An 18,524-nucleotide genomic window follows, 5' to 3' on the forward strand; every position below is an offset into this window, starting at 1 on the left:
TGCAGTGTTTGGGAAGTGTGTTTCAGGAAAGAGCAGGTTTAAAGAAGGCAAATTGTTTTAAAGAGTCTTGTGTAACTGTGTCTTGACAAATGCAAGAAGGTGAAAAAGACCAAGGCATGAAAAAGTAATATTTGAAACTGATACTGGAAGTCATTGCCAAAGGAAATGGGGGAAATAATGACTTATGGAATGGGGGGAAAAAAAAGGAGAAAAGGCAACAACAGAGAAATGGACATTTAGAGATGTCTTTGTTAATAAATCTTAGTAATATTAAAACTCTTGTTTCCAGGTTTGAAACTTTCCGATAGACACTGCTCTGCGTGTACAGTGAATGCAGGTAGTATAGAACAACACCCTCTAGGGCATTCCGACTGTGCTTTTCAGAGACAAAAGACTGTCATGTTTGTGATAAAGTTTATTCTTTTATGTTGGTATAATGTACAAAGAAAGTAAGGTGTCTTCATGAAGACGTGTCATACATAAGCACTTTTAACCCCTTCTCTTTATAGTTGGCCTGTCACAGTGAGGCAAGCTGCACTAGACAGTTTAATGGGAAGAGTTTATTCTAGGTACTTGATCTGCAAGAAGATAGAACAGGGTTTGCACGAAGTTTGGAAGGTGAAGATGCTCATAGACCTCTTGTATAGTTACATTAATTTTTATTTCTCTTAATTATTTCTGTCTTCTACTCCAGACAATGATTGCTTTCCAGCAACAAATTTTAAACCTGATCAGGTGTTTCAGAAGACAATGGCCTTTATTTTCAAACTCTGAAAGGACTACTGTCTGTGGAGCAGACTACATGCTGATGGTGTTACAACTGTCAATGGCTGAAGTCAATAAACAGGTTAGCATTCTTTCAGTTAGTTCTTGCTACTTAGTGGTACTAACTGAGGGTCAGATGCCACAAGATGCTAAAATTAGTATGATTAAGCACACTGTTGAATCAGGACTTGGAAAATGAAATGCAAGACAGATGGGAGGATGGAAGTGGTTTCAATGTATATCTGAGTTCAAGACTTTGATGGTAAATATTAATGTATTTTTCCTGATCGTGTAACTTCTGTTTATTTCCGCCGAATGTTTCTCTGTACTGTAGATCAGGTTGTAAAAAACTATGGCATTTGGGATGCATCTTTTTTCTGAATGTTCTGAACGTGCTTGGGGATGACATGAGAAGAATATGAATACAAAACTCATTTGGTACAGGCTGTATGAGTTGTGCTTGCAGCAGGGAGTTCTTGTCTGCTCTTTTTCCTGAAGCTCCTCAGGTGAAGACCTATATATATAAACTATGAGTGTCCACCCAGTACCAGGAGAAAATATATGACCTTCTTTGCATGTGCATAAGATGTCTGTCAAATGATGAATATGAGATGTAACCCTTGAGTACCTCTGTAAAAAGCACTGGGGCTTCTCACAGCTGGAAGATTGGGCATTAGTAATCATCCGAAACATACCTAAAATCGTTGCAACATACAGCCAGGCCTTTGCATCATACAGTCAGACCTTCTCATCTAATGAGAACGATAGTCACTTTGATAATCTAAGGAGAGCTTTTTGGGTAGATAAACTCAATTATTGATGAAAACAAATTACCATTGTTGAAGATTTACCCAGATGTTGCATAGTAAATTAAACAAGTAGTATAAATCTTTAGTTTAAGAAAAAAAGAAAAACCCAAACCAAATACCCCACAAACAACACAACCACACCAAAACCAAATCCCCAAAGCAGCAGAAAACCCCAGACAGAAAACCTGCTTCAGTTTCTGCACTCCTAGTTGCAATGTAATATTAAAAAAATTATCAGTTGTAGTGGACAAAGCTTATATCTTGGAAGAAATACTTCTAGAACCACTTCTTAACCTAACTGAATTAATCATCAGAAAAAGTTTTGTAGTCTAAATTGTCCAGAATAAACATGAAATATAAAACATAAAGCCAATATGCAAGATATATATTGTATATATACAATACATTAAACAATATATTACCATAAGCCAATAAATATTACAGCAGAAATCAGAGTCCTGGGAGCCTACATTTGTACTTCATAGGATGTAATATATTCCAGCCAGGATCTCAATGTCCTCAAAATACCCATAGAGGTAAAACTAGAAAATTGTTGCGCATCAAAACAAACTCTCCAAGAACCAATTAAGGGCAATAATGCAAAACTACCTGTGAAGGCAATCACTGTTTGTCATGTTGTGATTCTCAAGGGAGAATCCTTGGGTTTTCCAAACCAAACTCAGTGAACTCAAATGTGTTATTTTGTTAGATGCCAAAAATTACAGACATGATAAAGATGATATTTTTATGGTTCATTACTACTTCTTTCCTAACAGCTTGTAATAAGCTTTTTCCTTCCCCTTGAGGTAACTAGTTTATTCCACTTTCTCCTGTTTTTAACTCCTCCAGGAAAGATTCTTCCCCTCTACAAACATCTTTGCTTTCAGAGATGATCTAACAAAATTAGAGCAATTATTTTCAACTAATTCTTGAAATTCAACTATCTTGAAATATACTATTTTACTTCAAATCTGAAGAAAGACCAAGTGCTCAAAATCGAATTTATTTTTCTGATTATACTAGTTGGTCTAACAAGCAAATTGCCAGTGTATTTATAAAACTTGTCTTGCATATGTGGATTAAAACTATTTTAGCATTTGTAGCCTCTGAAGTTCAATTTCTTCACTTGGATGTCCATTTTGATGTTGTGTTAGAGTAAAATATGGCTGGTTTATTTTGTTTAGTACCAGAACTTCAAACTAAGTTGCAGAGTATTACAGTTCTAGGCAAGTCCCTTGTTAAATCTCTGATTTAAGCACAATAATTTTGTATTGTTAATGTAACACTGGTAGAATATAAGTCTATTAAGATAGTCAATTACTGCAAGAAAAATAACTGTACTAACAGACTATTCACTGGCTGGATTGAAAAGAACCCACAACCTACCACAAGCAAGAAAAACCCTATTCTCTTTCTTTGGGAGGCTGGATAATTTTAATGGATTAGGTGTTTTAACTGTTATCTCTATCTGCAGTAGGAATGAAAATAACAAGGATTTTGGAGAACTCCAGAGAAGTTTAAAAGTATTTCAATTTATTAGTCTTACATTTCACCAAGAATGAGAGTAACAGTGTGATAATCATTGATCAAATATCAGGGTTGAAAGGTGGGAAAAAACCTACAATTTGAATTCCTCTGAAAATGCTTTGTGTTGTAGCACACTTGTAGCCATATGGCATGAGGAAAAGTGACATACAGTCTGCAGTTAAAGTTCATATGTCTTACCTAGACTGTTTAGTATAGATCTGAAGTCTAGGAAGACTTTCAAAAGGAGCCTTTCTTAAATCATGAAACAAATAACAATTTTTCAAGCTGAAGTTCGGTTGAGGATAATTGCTTTAATTTTGCTATGTTTGTACCTGTGTATCAGGAAGCATAGGAGATAGTTATGAGGACAAATAATCACTTGTTATTTTCAGACCAGGACTTTTTTAGCTGGTAGTGGGAGAAACTGAGACATCATATAAAACAGTTGTTTTTCCTGAGTCTGTGAATTTAAATTCTCAGACTCATCTTAAGTGTTTTGTAAATTTCTCTTCTAGCACTAGGGCTGTAAGACTGGAGGAAGAAGTACTTCATTGTTGATTTTATTTTCCCCTTAGAAATTTATTTGTCTCTTTCTGATTCTGGATTAAATCAGCTTTGGTGTGTGGTTTAGTTCTACCCTGTGCTTCCATGAGTGTATTTTGTACACTGTCTGAAGAATGTTATGTTCTGTTCAGTATTCTGTAATTCTTGAAATGTTTTCCCAGATCATCTTGTTTCCATGTTGGCAAATAAAGAAAAATGCAAAGTTGTTTTACAGTGTTACTCCCTTAAACTCTTGTATCTGTCTCCTTTTTGGTAATGAGAGACTCCTACCAAGCTTATAGCAATTACATATGATATGTTGCTTGTAACATGTTGTAATGATGCTACCAAGAGACTTTGTCTTGGCTGTTCTTCAGTATGAATAATTTTTCAGAGAATTGCAGAACAGTTGAGGTTGTAAGGGGCCTCTGGAGGTCATCTTGTCCAACCCCCCTCCTTAAGCAAGGCCACCAAGGGACAGTTGCCCAGGGCCGTGTCCAGGTGGCTCTCAAATGTCTCCAAGGATGGAGACTTCATAACCTCCCTGAGCAACCTGTGCGGGTGCTTAATCACCTGCACAGTAAAAAATTGTGTTCTGGTATTCAAAGGAAACCTTGAGTGTTTCTTCCAGTTTGTGCCTATTGCCTTTGGTCCTGCCACTGAACACCTTAAAGAGCCTGGCTCCATCCTCTTTACACCCTGCCTTCAGATGTCTCTGTATATTGATGAGATCTTCCCTGAGCATTCTTTTCTCCAGCCTAAAAAGCCTCAGCTTTCTCAGCCTTCCCTCATATGCTATATGTTCCTGTCCCTTAATCATCTTTGTGGATGATTCACTGGACTTTGTTGGACTCTCTCCAGTATATCAGCGGGTCTCCCTTGTATTGAGAAGCCCAGAACTGGACAGAGCACTCAGATCTGGTCTCACCAGTGCTGAGTAGCCTTCTCTACAAAGGACAGGCTTTTTTAAGAAAAAATTGAATTTTTGTAGGAAAAAGAATGAAGTAAAGAATCATACAATTGTAGAATGGTTTGGACAGGACCTTAAAGATCATCTAGCTCCAACCCCCCTGCCATGGGCAGGGACACCTTCCACTAGACCAGATTACTCAAAGACCCATCCAAACTGGCCTTGAACGCCCTCAGGAATATTAAATTGGATTTTTTTAAAAAAGCAGATGATATACTGAGGCTGTTCTACTGTCTTTCTTATACCCTGTGTAACCTAATCACAAGTAGTTAAGTTATTGTTTCTTGTATTTTTATGTTGCTTAACAGCTGGGGTTGTTTTAACTGTGTTAAGACTCTTACTACTTAAATCTTGAGGCATCCTCCCTAGCTGATCAATAGGACTTTCTCTTTTCCTTCCAAGAGCAAGAATGTGGTGTGGTAGTTTTTTTCCTTTGGTGTGGTTTTTTTTGTTTGTTTATTTTTAACCAATGATATGCTATATTTTGTATCTTGTTTTTATTACTACTATAGTTGGTAGTGCTGACTTTAGAAAGCAATAGTTTATTTTTTGGATGAGTAGAAGTTTTACTTTGTTTCAGGATGCTATTGTTGCAACTGCTGTTGTTCTGTTGTCCCATACATACTGTAGCTCTCCATTTCTCCTTAAACAGAGCATACCTCTCTCTTTGACCCTGGTACTTTACCCTTGACATACACACACCCCACCCCAAAAAAAACCCCAGAAGTTCAGTGCCAAACAATTACTCATGTAAGGTAAACTGGAATTTTTCTAAGAGTAGGATATTGGCCTCTAACTTCACTGGCTTTGCTTCTGGCAGATTGAAGTATAATAACTAACAGATGCTCATGTCTATACACCTGTGCTTATAGGAACCAATTTCTGAATCCATGTGTGGCACTGTCAGCATTCCCTGGATTGGGAAACTTAATCAAAATGCTGCTTTATACTACTTTAATGTTCTTTATATACCACAGTTCAGGAACCTGAATTTCAGTGAAATTCAGTGAAACCTCTCTCTTGTATGAGAGGATACAAAAGCAATGAAGGCTCAGTAGGACTACAGGTGACAAGGCTGCAGAATCACACAACTTGATGGCAATGCCAGGCAACAGTACTGCAGTCTAGAAGTATGCCTGACAAGAATAGAACTAGAGATAACACCTGGGTAGTGGTTAAGCACAGCAGTCTTGAATTTATTCCAAAAATGGTTAGTGACCATTTGTTTGGGGAAGGCAGGAGAGAACATGACATTCCTGAAATACATGTCACTTTCTGTTTTTATAAAACAATTTTCTGTCAAAACAGAAGCTTCTTTGCTATGTAGTTAGCCCAACAAAGCTTGCAATATCTACAAAATACTGAAAAATGGTTTCTTTAGGCATGAAATGTTACTATTGGATTTCAGATGTTCTAAAATAAGAGTCAAAGGGAACTTAACACACTGCACTACCAAGAAGTGAAGATGCTTTATAAGACTTTGTTTCTATGCCTATGAAACACAATACTTGCAATGTCTATCATGGAATGAAAGTAAGGAACTTATTGAACTTTTTTAAGCTGTTAGCCAGTTGGCATATACTTACTGCAAAACACCACGTTATTTTTTTAATTAATTTTAAAACCAGACAAATTGGTTGTATAAGTAATGAAATAAAATGTCACAGTGAGCACCTGATCATGAAGGTTAGTATCTGGAGTGCAGTTTTATTTGGATTTAAAATATTTTTGTAGTGGTAATATGAACTTTGCTAACTTCTGCAGGTCCTTGATCTGGTGAGGAAAGATTTTGATTTATTGGATACCATATTTAAGTTGTACTTTAAGTTGGTACTCTTGGAGGATTTTGTTCCAAAACACAGTGAGAAAACAACTTCTTTTTTTTTTTTTTTTTCTACAACCTACTGCTGTTTTGATCTGTTTAAATTGGGTTATAATATGATTACATCTTTACTTTTTTGAGGGGCTGAAATGGAAAACAAGTGTTTTTCAGAAAACATATATGCCATGTTAATATTCTGGTAATCTGAATGCAAGTTCAGAGTGCTGAATTATCATAACCTGTGCACAAACTAGAAGGCAAAAAAGTGCTCTGAAATTAGTATGCATGAGTACTCTTTCATTTTCACTCCTAGTTCTTTGTCTAGGTGATATCCAGATAGTTGATACTCGGGACCTCAGAATCATAAATGTAACCAGGCCTATTGGGAAAGTTCTGCGAAGTATGCTAGAACCCTAAGGAGGGGTCTTTTGGTCTGGAATAACTGAGACTATTAGAATTGTTTCTGACCTGTTTCTGTTTTTAATTTTGTGTTCCATTGCTACTGGTGTTTTTAGGGAATTATTTTATCCAGGTTAAAGTTGCTTAATGTGAAAATGTCATGAAATAAAATAAAACCTCTGCGCTAGTTATCTGTTGTTATTAACATAGCAAAACAAGGCTTGTCACTCAGTCACAGGGCTTTTATATCATGTTACATAAGGAATTACATGAGTTTATAATATTGCTTTTTTTTTCCCTGCCATATACTGGGGAATGCTTTAGATACTAGTAGTATGAACTCTGTTTGAAAACTGGAAAATTTGCTACTGTTGCAAAATTACTTCTTGTATGTGTTCTGAGGTCCAACTCAAATAGAAGGACCTCAACTGAAAAAGTTTTAACAGCAAGAAGTGGGGACTGGTATGTAGATCAAAGAGCAGGGAACGGATGAAAATGAGGAGTCTAGTTGTGAAGGAGTAGGGGATAAGAGCAAGTAGAAAGGAAGTCACAGATTTCAGGGGAAAGAGGAAGTGGTGGTGGGGAAGTTGATACTGGGATGTTGTAGAGTATAGTAGTGTGGAAAGGTCGGCAGTATGGCTATGAGAAAACAGAGATTGTAGTGGACATTGGATAATAAACAAAGATTTGGGAACAAGGTGAAAACAGGCACAGAATATAATGAGGTATGGGTGAGTAGGGAGATTAGTAACTCCTAGCTAGAGTTTTGGAAAGACAGAACAGTACAGGAGTGAAAGTCCAGAGTCAGTGTTCAAGAGTTGAAAAACAGGTTAAAAAGTAATTTGTGAATAAAGGACGAAATTCTGAATTACAGAGGCCAGAAATACATATGTAATCCTGCATCTGAAACCCTGTGTTTTGTCACTGTTACCTTTAGCACAATCTAATTAGTAGCAGAATTCACTGCTATTATGTATTTTCACTTGTTTAAGTATCATCTTAGTGGAATTCTTTAGTTGTGTGGGTAGCTTGGTTTAGAGAGATTGAAACTGATTTTTCTGGCTTTCTCAGTGTTGCAGTCCTTAACCATTGATGATATACTCATCTCCTGTATTGGCAGCCACAGGGGACAGGTTGGGATTTCTTGCAGCTCCTTGTACCTCTTTGCAGAACTGGAAAACTTAAAATGTCTGATGCTCAGTGAGCAGATTCCTGCCCCATCCCGATCACAACTGTGAATCACTTGGTTTAAAAAACTACTTTACTAAAAGTAAAAAAGGAATATCAGAGATTAATACACAATCCCATTTATTTATACCTTATTATTTCTTTCTTAGAATGCAGCAATAACTGCTCTCTCCTCTAACTTCTTTTTGATGCAGTTGGATGGTAGCTGTCTTGCATTCTACTTCCTTCAGTAACACATCACTTGATTTGTGACTTGAGTAACAGAACTTTGTCACTTACTCAGCTTGTTCATATCTGCTGTGACACTTTCACCTTTTGTTTGCTACTTGTGCCCTTGTAACTTCCAGCCATGCCAGGTTTGCTAACAACTTTGGTTCTTTAGCTACTTCTGCTTCAAAAATGTGATTACATGTAGCATTATGAACTATGTAGTCTCTCTCATTCTTAGTCTCTTGTGTTCTTCCATGCAGAGATAATTTTTGAAGAAAAACTTATTCCCTTTTCTCATTTTAGTTTAGAACTGCACAACAAAATTCAAGCTTATTGCTTTGCAATTAAGTGTTCACTCTTTTAAGTGCTTAGGCATGATTATTTAATACACCCCTACATATAAATGTGGTAATAGCAGATGTCCCCACTTCGTAAATCCTTTGAAAAAAAGGGACTGCTAACTGTAATACAAGTCTCTTAAATTACTTCATGATAAATTTAAGACTTCTTTTTGCCTAGAATAGGAAAAGTTTCTTCAATTGCTAACAAAATGCTCTTGGTTATTTTGCTACCCATGTATTTGTTGTCACTTACCCATTTTATCTGCTCTTTTAAATTAATTTTCTTTAATGTAATCTAATAATTTTAACAGGGATAGTGGGCCAGAAGCTGGGTATAAGATTGTAGCCTATACTACATAGTTAATGTTAGTTATGGTACTAGTAACAGACAGGTGCGCATTGCTTTAATGTATTTCTTAGATCCATGTAGCAACACAATGTTATGCTAAAGTATAATTGTACTGACACAGGAAGAAAAGCTCATATTTTTTGGACATGGCATATGTTTTCTCCAATTACTGCTTGAACGAAGGTAATAGAGCTATATGTACTGCCTTTGGGATGTAAATGCCTGGCATGCTAAAAACTATTTCTGCAAATGAATAGCTTTATGTAAGCAGTAGTCCTGTGAAAGTAAATTGTCTTTTCTTATGAGTGAAGGTCAGTATACATACCTGGAATTTTAAACATCAGGAACAACTACTGCATATAACAAAGCTCACCTGAAAAGGCAAAGTGCTGGAAAAATTAAATTATGAGTAAAACTTTGTTTATTTTAAATGTAACTATTTAGATTATAATTTTATACATATGTTTATAGTTTGTTTTAAAGTTATTTTTAAAGTTATACCAAATACAAAACAATATTTTTGCTTTTTTCTGTTCTCTTAGCAACATGGAGATTTCACAGTATCACTTAGTGATGTGTTGGAAACTTGGAAATATTTGTTACATGACAAACTGGGATTATCATATGAAAACATGAAAGAACCTGAAAACTATGCTGACCTTAAAAAAGCTTATCATGCCTTCTTAGCAAGAAGCAATATGTTAGATCTAATAGATGTATGTCAGAAGTGCTATAGTCTTGGACTTGTATCTGAAGATGAGAGCATAGCCCCTGTAAGTATTTTGTTTGTGTGACCTTTGATATTGTTTTGACATATTTTTTTATTCCAGTTATGGATTTATGACACTTCTAAATAATGCAGGAGCTGTGAATTATTCACAAGTCACTTTGCTCTTCTATTGGGAAAGCAGATGAGTTTAAATTACTAAATCTTCTAAAGAGATCTTAAATTCACTCAAATGATTTCTTTTTGTTGTCCTGCTGGATGGGTGGGTCCCACAGCTTTTCTATGAGTATATCACTCTTTGCCAGAAATGGAACTGAAAAATGGACTGTAGGGATTTGATAAGACTACAACAAAGCTTAGTGATTAACATGTGTCATGGAGTTTTGGTTGTATGTTGATATGCAGTCAAAATATTTTTAATGGTTATAATTTTTAAAATATCACACTCCTAAAAGCAAACACTTTGGTATACTACATGTAGTTCCCTGTTAGATTTTTCCAGAAACCAGAAGAGGTTCCACTTCAGCCACTCAGTCAGCAGCTCTGTTGCAGTTTATTGCAGCTCAGATGTTCTTATGACACTGCATGTGAGGCATGCCCTAGGCTAGAGAAGTTCCAGTGTGTATGCCACTCTTAAACTATGAAAGTGTATAAAAAATGAAACTGATTAATCTTGATGTTATTAGACAAAAATTTATGTAAGCAATAATCAAGATAAGTTTGAAACACAAGCATTCCACGTAATTTTATTTGATTCTGTGCTCTCTAAAGCATGGAAAGGTCAAAAGACAAAGGATACTGATACTTAAAAAAAATAATGTTAAAATTAAATAAGATGCCCACATTTCTAGCTTGTAACAAAAATTAGAGAGGAAATTGTCTGCTTTTTTCCTGCCCATTCTCAGCTGTTTATTTCACCTTGTGAATTTGATGTATGATTAATTATATGGTCATTTAACATGAGGCAAGCTGTAACAGTAACCGACAGTTAATTGAACTGAGGTATATTATGAACATACCATGAATCACTAGTTACAGCATGATTAAAACTTTTTCTCTTCTAGCCTAGTAAGAACAAAAAGCTTTCTCCATGAAAAAGTGGTCAAATATTGGAACAGGTTGCCCAGAGAGAATGTGGAATCTCATCTTTGGAGATATTAAAAACATGGCTCAGCATGTCACTGGGCAACCTGGTCAAACTGGTCTTCCTTCAAGCATGAGTTTGCATTAGATGATATCTATAGGTACCTCTTAACCTAAATTGTTGTATGGTTCTATGACAAGTATGCTGGTAACCAGCTTGTCTACTTCCTTAAAGGTTCAGAGAACCTACACTCAAATGCTCATGTGATTATAAGGCACAAAACAGATTATAAGGAGTTTAGATTATATGTAGTTTAGGAGGAGCATGGAAGGTGTGATTTTTCTAAACTATTTTATTTCTTCCTGTTATCATTGCAAAGATAGAGAATCTGGGTGGGTTAATGAGCTCTTCCTAAATCTGGTATAATATATTAAGTGTTCTCCAAAACGTAAGCAGCTGCTTTTAGTGCAAGTGTATTAAATAACTATTTCAGATATCTTTTCTGAATTAATTTGAATCTCACACTTCATTTCTCTACTGAAGCAGTCGTACTATTAAAGACTATACCCAAAAGTAGGTTGTAAGGGCTGCATTTCACCAGGTTTTAATACTACTTTTCCTTTCTAGTCATCTTCATATTTAAGTTTATTCCAATCTTTTTATTAAAGGTTCGACTGTTGGAATTTATTTCTGGCATAATGAATGTACAGGAAAATAATGGTTCTGTTCTTTCTACTCCTTCTACACCAGTCACCAGACAGGGCCAGGAGAATGAGAAGGTAAAAATAATTTCTGTCTCTTTTGTAATGTTGTGTATATTTTGAAAAGATGAAATATACCATAGTTTCCAATTATTGGTATTAATGCATTGCTGATTTAAAAAACTAGAACGTGTATTCAAACTCTGTATTGCTTGAGTATATTGTAGGTGTGTTTATGGGGTTAAGTGTCATAAAAATATTACTTGCTCTTTTTTTTTCTTTCTCTTAAATCTGTCTTCTCAGACTGTCACATGTTTGTTTGGTTTTGTTTTTTTTACTGCCTACATTTTTGTTGTATACATCCTGTTGAATAAGAATAAATTCCATAGCAAATGTAGATTTTCTTATTATCTTTCCTTTTGTTGATGACCTCTTTTGGGTCTTTGCTTTCTTTGCTTGTGACAAAACTGTAAATTCTTCAGTTCTGGGACTGTTGTTCTTACAGGGTCCAAAACAGTGCTGCAATATGAGCAATTACAATGTTATGTTCTGGCTATGTGGATGAAGTTGTGTCACAATTTATGTCTAAACTCAATCAGTGGTGTTTCTATGATCAATATCCACTGGTATCCAAGGGAAAAACTGCTGAATCTGATGCAGAATTGGCAAGTTGTTTAAAATCTTAGCCTATTTGAAGTTAATGACAAATCCTTAGGTGCTTTAATAGTGCTGGTATTTTGTCTTGGGATAGAAAAGGAATACCCGTGAAGAGGCTTCTAAGTAGAAATTGATAGCCAATTTAAATAGCTAGAGATCCAACCCTCAAATATTTTGTGAATATTCAAGTATAGTATATATAATTTTAACATATGAATCATGCTTGCTTTTGTCAATACTTCCAGAACCCCATACATAAAGTAGCATTTTGAAATTATGCAAGATGAAATTCTTACTTTTCCAAAAATCCTATCAGTATGTATCTAATTAGTTTTAAAAATAACAGAATATAATACATAATTTAGCAGCAGGATGACTAATATTTGTGATGTTTTCTTATACAGGTGACAATCCTGGCAAAGAAGTGTGTTTGTTCATATTTAAGCCTGTTGGTGAATTCTAAGGATGATCTAGCAATGGCTTATGTTCTAAATGTTCCTGACAGAGGACTTGGTAGAGAGGCCTTCACTAACCTAAAACATGCCTCACGGGAGAAAAATATGTCCATTTTCCTGGTATGTGTGTCAAATGAAACTTGCTGTAGATCAAAGGCAATGAAATTGCTGGGTCCAGTGGAGGGCCACGAAGATGATCAGAGGGCTGGAGCACCTCTCCTATGAGGACAGGCTGAGAGAGTGGGAGTTCTTCAGCCTGGAGAAGAGAAGGCTCCGGGGAGACCTTATAGCGGCCTTTGACTATCTGAAGGGAGCCTACAGGAGAGCTGGAGAGGGACTCTTTGTCAGGAAGTGTAGTGATAGGACAAGGGGTAATGGTTTTAAACTGGAAGAGGGGAGATTTAGATTAGATACTAGAAAGAAATTCTTTAGAGTGAGGGTGGTGAGACACTGGAACAGGTTGCCCAGGGAGGTTGTGGATGCCCCATCCCTGGAGGTGTTCAAGGCCAGTCTGGGTGGGGCTTTGGGCAACCTGGTCTAGTAGGTGTCCCTGCCCATGGCAGGGGGGTTGGAACTAGATGATCTTTAAGGTCCCTTCCAACCCAAACCATTCTGTGATTCTATGAAATAGATCTATAAACATAAAGTGTTGCTTTAATCTCATATGCAAGACTGACATTTGCAAGCCAAGTCAAATATCACCATAAACATGGTTTCTAGGTAAAAAAAGACGCAACAGAAATTCTATGTGAAAAAATGGATGCTCACTTGGTCATAAGATCTAAAGTTGCACAGAAGAATAATTGTGTGCATATGTACCTCTAAAGCTCTAAAATATGATATCCTAAAAACAGATGTCAAGACAGTGGCTGAAATCCTACAAGAATATACTATCTTAAACATTAATATAAGTTATGCTTTTTGTATTGCTTTCAAAGTTGTGAGATCATGGTGAGTAGTGTGAAGTGAGGTCATGAGTATGCACATCAAAGAAAAAAGACAAAGGAAGAAAAGATGGCATTAGATTAGATCTTGCTGCTTAACCGAATACCTTGAAAAGTGATCAGGTTGGGTTGAATGAATATCACAAAGGAGTATTAACACTAACAAAAACAAGCCAGTAACAATGCATTACAGTTTTAAAGTGCTGTTAAGTGTTTTGGTTAACTAGTAAACCAGTATTTTTCTGTGCATTTGTTAAACTTGAGACATCTGGAACCTAAAGTATTTCTGCGTACAAATTGTTTTTCTTAGGGCAAACGAGTGACAAAACCCTTCATTTGACATGTAAGCTAGAACACAGAACAGAATTTGAAAGGGCAGGATTGCAGTTTTTTCAGCTTTGACTCAGAATTTGGGGAGGACAGTGCTTTCCAGTCGTTTGCAGCTTCATCAGTCTTGAAATACTCTTCAAGATGTGATTGATATTGGACATTCCTGCTTATTTTATTCTCAAAGGCATAGAGCTGGAACAGTCTCTTAAGACAGTGGTATGCTCTTTTTTTGGTGCCCTCGTTACAGGAATATAAAAAGTTACAGCATCAATGTGCAGTGCTCACAGAGGCTTGTTGCTAAAGAATCTAGTTTGGTATGTGAGGTGCATTTATACTTATAGTAGTTATAGTCAGTACAGAGCTATCTCAAAAAGAGTTGGAATAAGAAGAGTAAGAATTCCTTCTCCAAAGAACCACTGTGGTCCCCCATATTCTAAATAATCAAATTTTGCATGCACAGTGGCCTCAGTACAGACAACAGCAGACCAAGGAAAAACAGTATGGGTATGTAACAGTCACTGAAGCAGCTGCATTCTCAGATTTTTATGGTTGAATAAATATGGAAAATTTGTGAAATCTCAGTTCCAGGATTAATTATTTTAGCTCCTAATGCTCTGTTAACATTGTATAAAAAAAAGTATGTGTTTGGACTGGATTTATTACCTCTTCCTCACAGTTGCCAGAGGGGAAACTTCTCTACTGTGTAAAAAAGTCATCTTTTCTGGCATCTGTGTCTTGAAGAAATCTTGCAAAGCCAGAATATTTTCCATTGGGAAAGCAAGGTCCTATGAACTGTACTTGATCTACAGGAAATCTTTAGCACAGAGGCAGGAATACTGGCAAGTTTACTGTCTTTGCTAGAGTAATTCCAGTTTTACTCTTTCCAGTCCTAAGAGCTTTATGATTTAGCTCTATAGTCTGAAATTAAAATTTATATGTAGAATTAATATTATTGCATCTGTAACAAGCGAGTTGGATTGTTATCTTTCACCTTTCTGGAGGACTGCTAAGCTTTTTATTTTGACTCTTGCCTTAAAATTACAGGGCTTGTCCCCAAAGCAGTATGCCTTCGAGGACATCTCTTGTCTTCAGTGTTTTTATAGCATAAAAAAATGTATGGAAACTTACAGAATTTGGTAACTATGATGACAGAAGCCCTAACTGTGATAATTTTTCAGAAGTTTTGAGTATACTTTTTTTTTTAACCTCTGAAGACAAATGTACTATTGAAGTCAACTTTTACATGCTTGTGTAAAAATTGTTCTTGGTTCGTAGATAGACCTCTGAATATGAGTAGTTTTTGTGAGATCATGAGCATTTAAACAGCAGCAAAAAAACCCCACAACTATACCCTGTGTTAATAAAGTTTTTTCTAAGCTATCAGAAATCCAATGTAAATATGAAATTAGCTGGGTAATTTTTGCTTTGGCTTGTGTTTTTTTTATTCTGCTGCACTATTTAAATATTGAGATGTACAAGGTTTGCCATTAAGTGGTATTCTATTGATTTCAGTTAAATTATTTCTGCTATCAACCACCTGTTATACACTGCAAATCTGTAGGAAAGACTCACTTCAACATGTGTACATTTTGTGTATGTCTACAGTTTCATATTTCTGAATATTTCTTCTAATAGATGGCGACATCTTTTATCCGAACTATAGAACTTGGAGGAAGAGGCTGTGCATCTTCATTGTTTAATCCTTTAAAAGCCCATGTAAAGGGGCTTTCAAACTTTGTTAATTTTATTGACAAGCTGCAAGAAATTGTTGGTGAAATCTTAAATCCAAGGTAATAGAATTTCTGTTATATTTTTGTCTAGTGGAGCACCTTTTTTTTTGTTCATATGTGTCGGAGTGGGAATGAAAGAAAATCTAATAATTTGCATATTTAATAATTCAGAGTAACTGTTTACAATTTAAACCTTATTAGAAAATATAAGCTTATCTCAATTGTTTTTCAAATATTTATATTGAGGTTATTCTTTGTATTAAATTTTTACCAAATCAGTGTATGTATGGCTACTTGTAAATGATCTAATTGTAAATGAACTTCCAAAAATTCTAGTCTTGTGGGTCTGGTAAGCATGTAAGCTGGTAAATTCTTTACTACTTCTTGCTTGTTAATTACTTCCTTTTTGTCATTTCATTGTGCATACCCTTATATAAAGGAGTCTTTATTGCAGCTGGCAAATGACAACATCGGTTATTTCGCCTTTCTTTTCTCTTCTTTTTAACTACATAAGCAAAGCATAAGAATTATTTATTAGGAAGGCTCTGGTCAAGTCACTGATTTTGAATGTTTTTGAAGACCTGGTCAGTCTTTTGGGCAGGCTTACAAATGTGAGGTTAATTAGAGATAAGTGCAAGTGTAACACAAGAATTTGAATTGGGAAGTAATGGCATTAGTACAGAGAGAACAGCAATTTTCTTAAGCTTTAAAGAAGTGGTCTTTTTTTTTTTAATTTATAATCAGTAATTTTTCCCTACAAAACTTTAGCAAATCAGCTGTGATAGTTCTGTCCTTGATACTGAAGAATAATTTTTTTTTTAGTTCGAATTGAGTTTAATCCATACAGTTCAAAACAAAATGTGATAAGCAAACCATAGGCATCACTTAAATGACTGCTCAGATTGTATTAAAGCTGGAAGTAGGCAGTATTCCTGAAGTTGTTTTGCAGTTTTCATTTTGCATCCTGGATGCCAGAGATGTGCTGTCTGTGCTGTAATTAAAGAAAACTTTTGACTCAACATCTAATGCACACTTTTTTCTTTACTTAAATAGTATCTGATACTGTACATTGATAAAAATGAGAAATGGAAAAACGTTATGTGCATGAACTTGTTTTTAAATGGTAGAAGACCACTTTTTCAGGTATATACAGTTCATCAAAGTATAGCATAAAATGCTATATCTTATTAATTACCCTTCTCTTCAAGGCATATTTAAGAGAAAAATCAGAGCAGGATGGTTGCTGAGAACTACCAGTTTCTAGAGCATTTTTCTAGAGCTTGGAAATTCTTGTTAGCATTCAGTTATTTATTCTGTTGCTTTCTGTGATGTACCTGCTGTCCCATTTAATCTCAGATATAAATCTCGTTAATGTCAGATTCTGTCATGTTCATTAGGCTGCATGTATACATATAGCTGTTGCTGGTTTTATCACTGACCAAAAATGAAAGCTAGCTGTACTGTGGTGTTTCCAGTATCTATACGGGCTTTATAGTCTCATGATGTAAAATACTATTATTGTTTTTATATATGTGTCTGTACAGTAGCTCTGAGCTTATAGAAATATACCAATCAATTGGCTGTTTTTGAAAGAATCTTCATTAGTATGCTGAAGTTCTCAAATGGTATAGAACTAGTATACAGCTTAGAAACTGTAAGGGTCACAACATTGGTGAACAAAAAGGTATTTTTCTTAAGTGTTTGGTAGCCATGTGAGCAAGGACTATCTGTATGCCCTGCCTGTGATGTGACAGTTATGAGTTCCAGAAGATGTATTTTTAGACAAGAAATTTCTCTAGTTCTGTTACTCCTGTAATCTAAAGAGCAGATGGGGAAAAAAAGCAACAATGCAGCAAAATTTTCAGTTGCTTGTTCTTTAGAAGCCTTCTAACAAATCTAAGACCCAACTGGACAACCTCTCTGTGGTGTTGCTGTTTTTCTGATGTAGAGATTAACCAAGTTGCAAAGAACAGGTCTCAGTATTTGCAGTGCCACAAGAAAAATGTGGTATTTTTGATTGTTTATTTAATGATTAGAAGTCTGTTATTTCAGTTTCCTCTTGTTACAGTGAAGATCTTATAAAACTTGAACTTGCATAAAACACAAAGCAGCTACATACATGCTGGGTCATTGCAGGACACATTGAAAAGAGGCTTTATTCATTGCCCTGAGTCAAGTTCCTCTGCTTTGGAGACCTGCAAACTGAATTGAAGATGCTGGACAGTGATAGGATGTGCTTAAGAATATTTTGAACAAAGTAGGAGATCTACTGCAACCAAGCATCTGCCTAACCTATGGAGATTAACAAAAGTGTGTTTCTCTTTCCTACGTCATTTGGCTAGGAAAGTGAAAAGTGGATGAAGTGAGAGAAGGGAAAGCTGTTAACTGAATGAAAGTTTAATGAAACTGATTATTTGATTCACACATTACACAAAATGTAAGCAGACCTGGCAGCAGGAGAAATGGAAAGATATAATGAAGTTTGGTAGTTTCAAGGTGTATTTGCTGAGACAACGAACCTTCTCAAATCTTCGGAATTTTGCAATAGTTGACTTTGCCTTTCCTTGGTTTCCAAATATCTAAGATTAGAAGAAATCCGTAATCTTTCAAGGATCCATAGCATGAACATCCAGGGGGTGCTGTAAAACTTGTAACGCTAAAACTATTTACAGATTCTGTACATATAAGAGACAATGTTTATGCAGTAGAGAGTTTGGATGTTCTACATTTTGTGCCTGTTTCTTGTCAAGAAACACATCAATGTTATATTTATCAGTGAAGTGGATGATTATTATACACCTGAGGATCTGGAAACTCTTTTCTGTTGGTATAGATGAAAAACTGTAGTATTAACCCATCATTTTGGAAATACATCTCTTTTAGGCCAGACAATAAGGCTTTTTGCATCTGGAAAGAACTTATTTTGTTTCTGGCAGGACTTTTTTCAAGTTTGTAAAAGATGTGTGTGACTTA

The 18,524-nt window shown here is 35.6% G+C and overlaps 1 protein-coding gene across 1 annotated transcript in view; it reads left to right on the forward strand.

Moving 5' to 3' along the window:
- The window catches only part of PARPBP (PARP1 binding protein), a 52,036-nt gene that overhangs the window by 720 nt on the left and 32,792 nt on the right, over positions 1 to 18,524 (forward strand). The window contains exons 2-6 of the mRNA XM_014937517.1: positions 695 to 847; positions 9,466 to 9,696; positions 11,403 to 11,513; positions 12,497 to 12,667; positions 15,457 to 15,611. Coding sequence (XP_014793003.1) covers positions 698 to 847; positions 9,466 to 9,696; positions 11,403 to 11,513; positions 12,497 to 12,667; positions 15,457 to 15,611 — 818 coding nt within the window. The 5' untranslated portion in view covers positions 695 to 697. The remainder of the gene's footprint in view (positions 1 to 694; positions 848 to 9,465; positions 9,697 to 11,402; positions 11,514 to 12,496; positions 12,668 to 15,456; positions 15,612 to 18,524) is intronic.

This window comes from Calidris pugnax, unplaced genomic scaffold, assembly GCF_001431845.1.
Source record: "Calidris pugnax isolate Ruff unplaced genomic scaffold, ASM143184v1 scaffold1, whole genome shotgun sequence".
Lineage (NCBI taxonomy): Eukaryota > Metazoa > Chordata > Aves > Charadriiformes > Scolopacidae > Calidris > Calidris pugnax.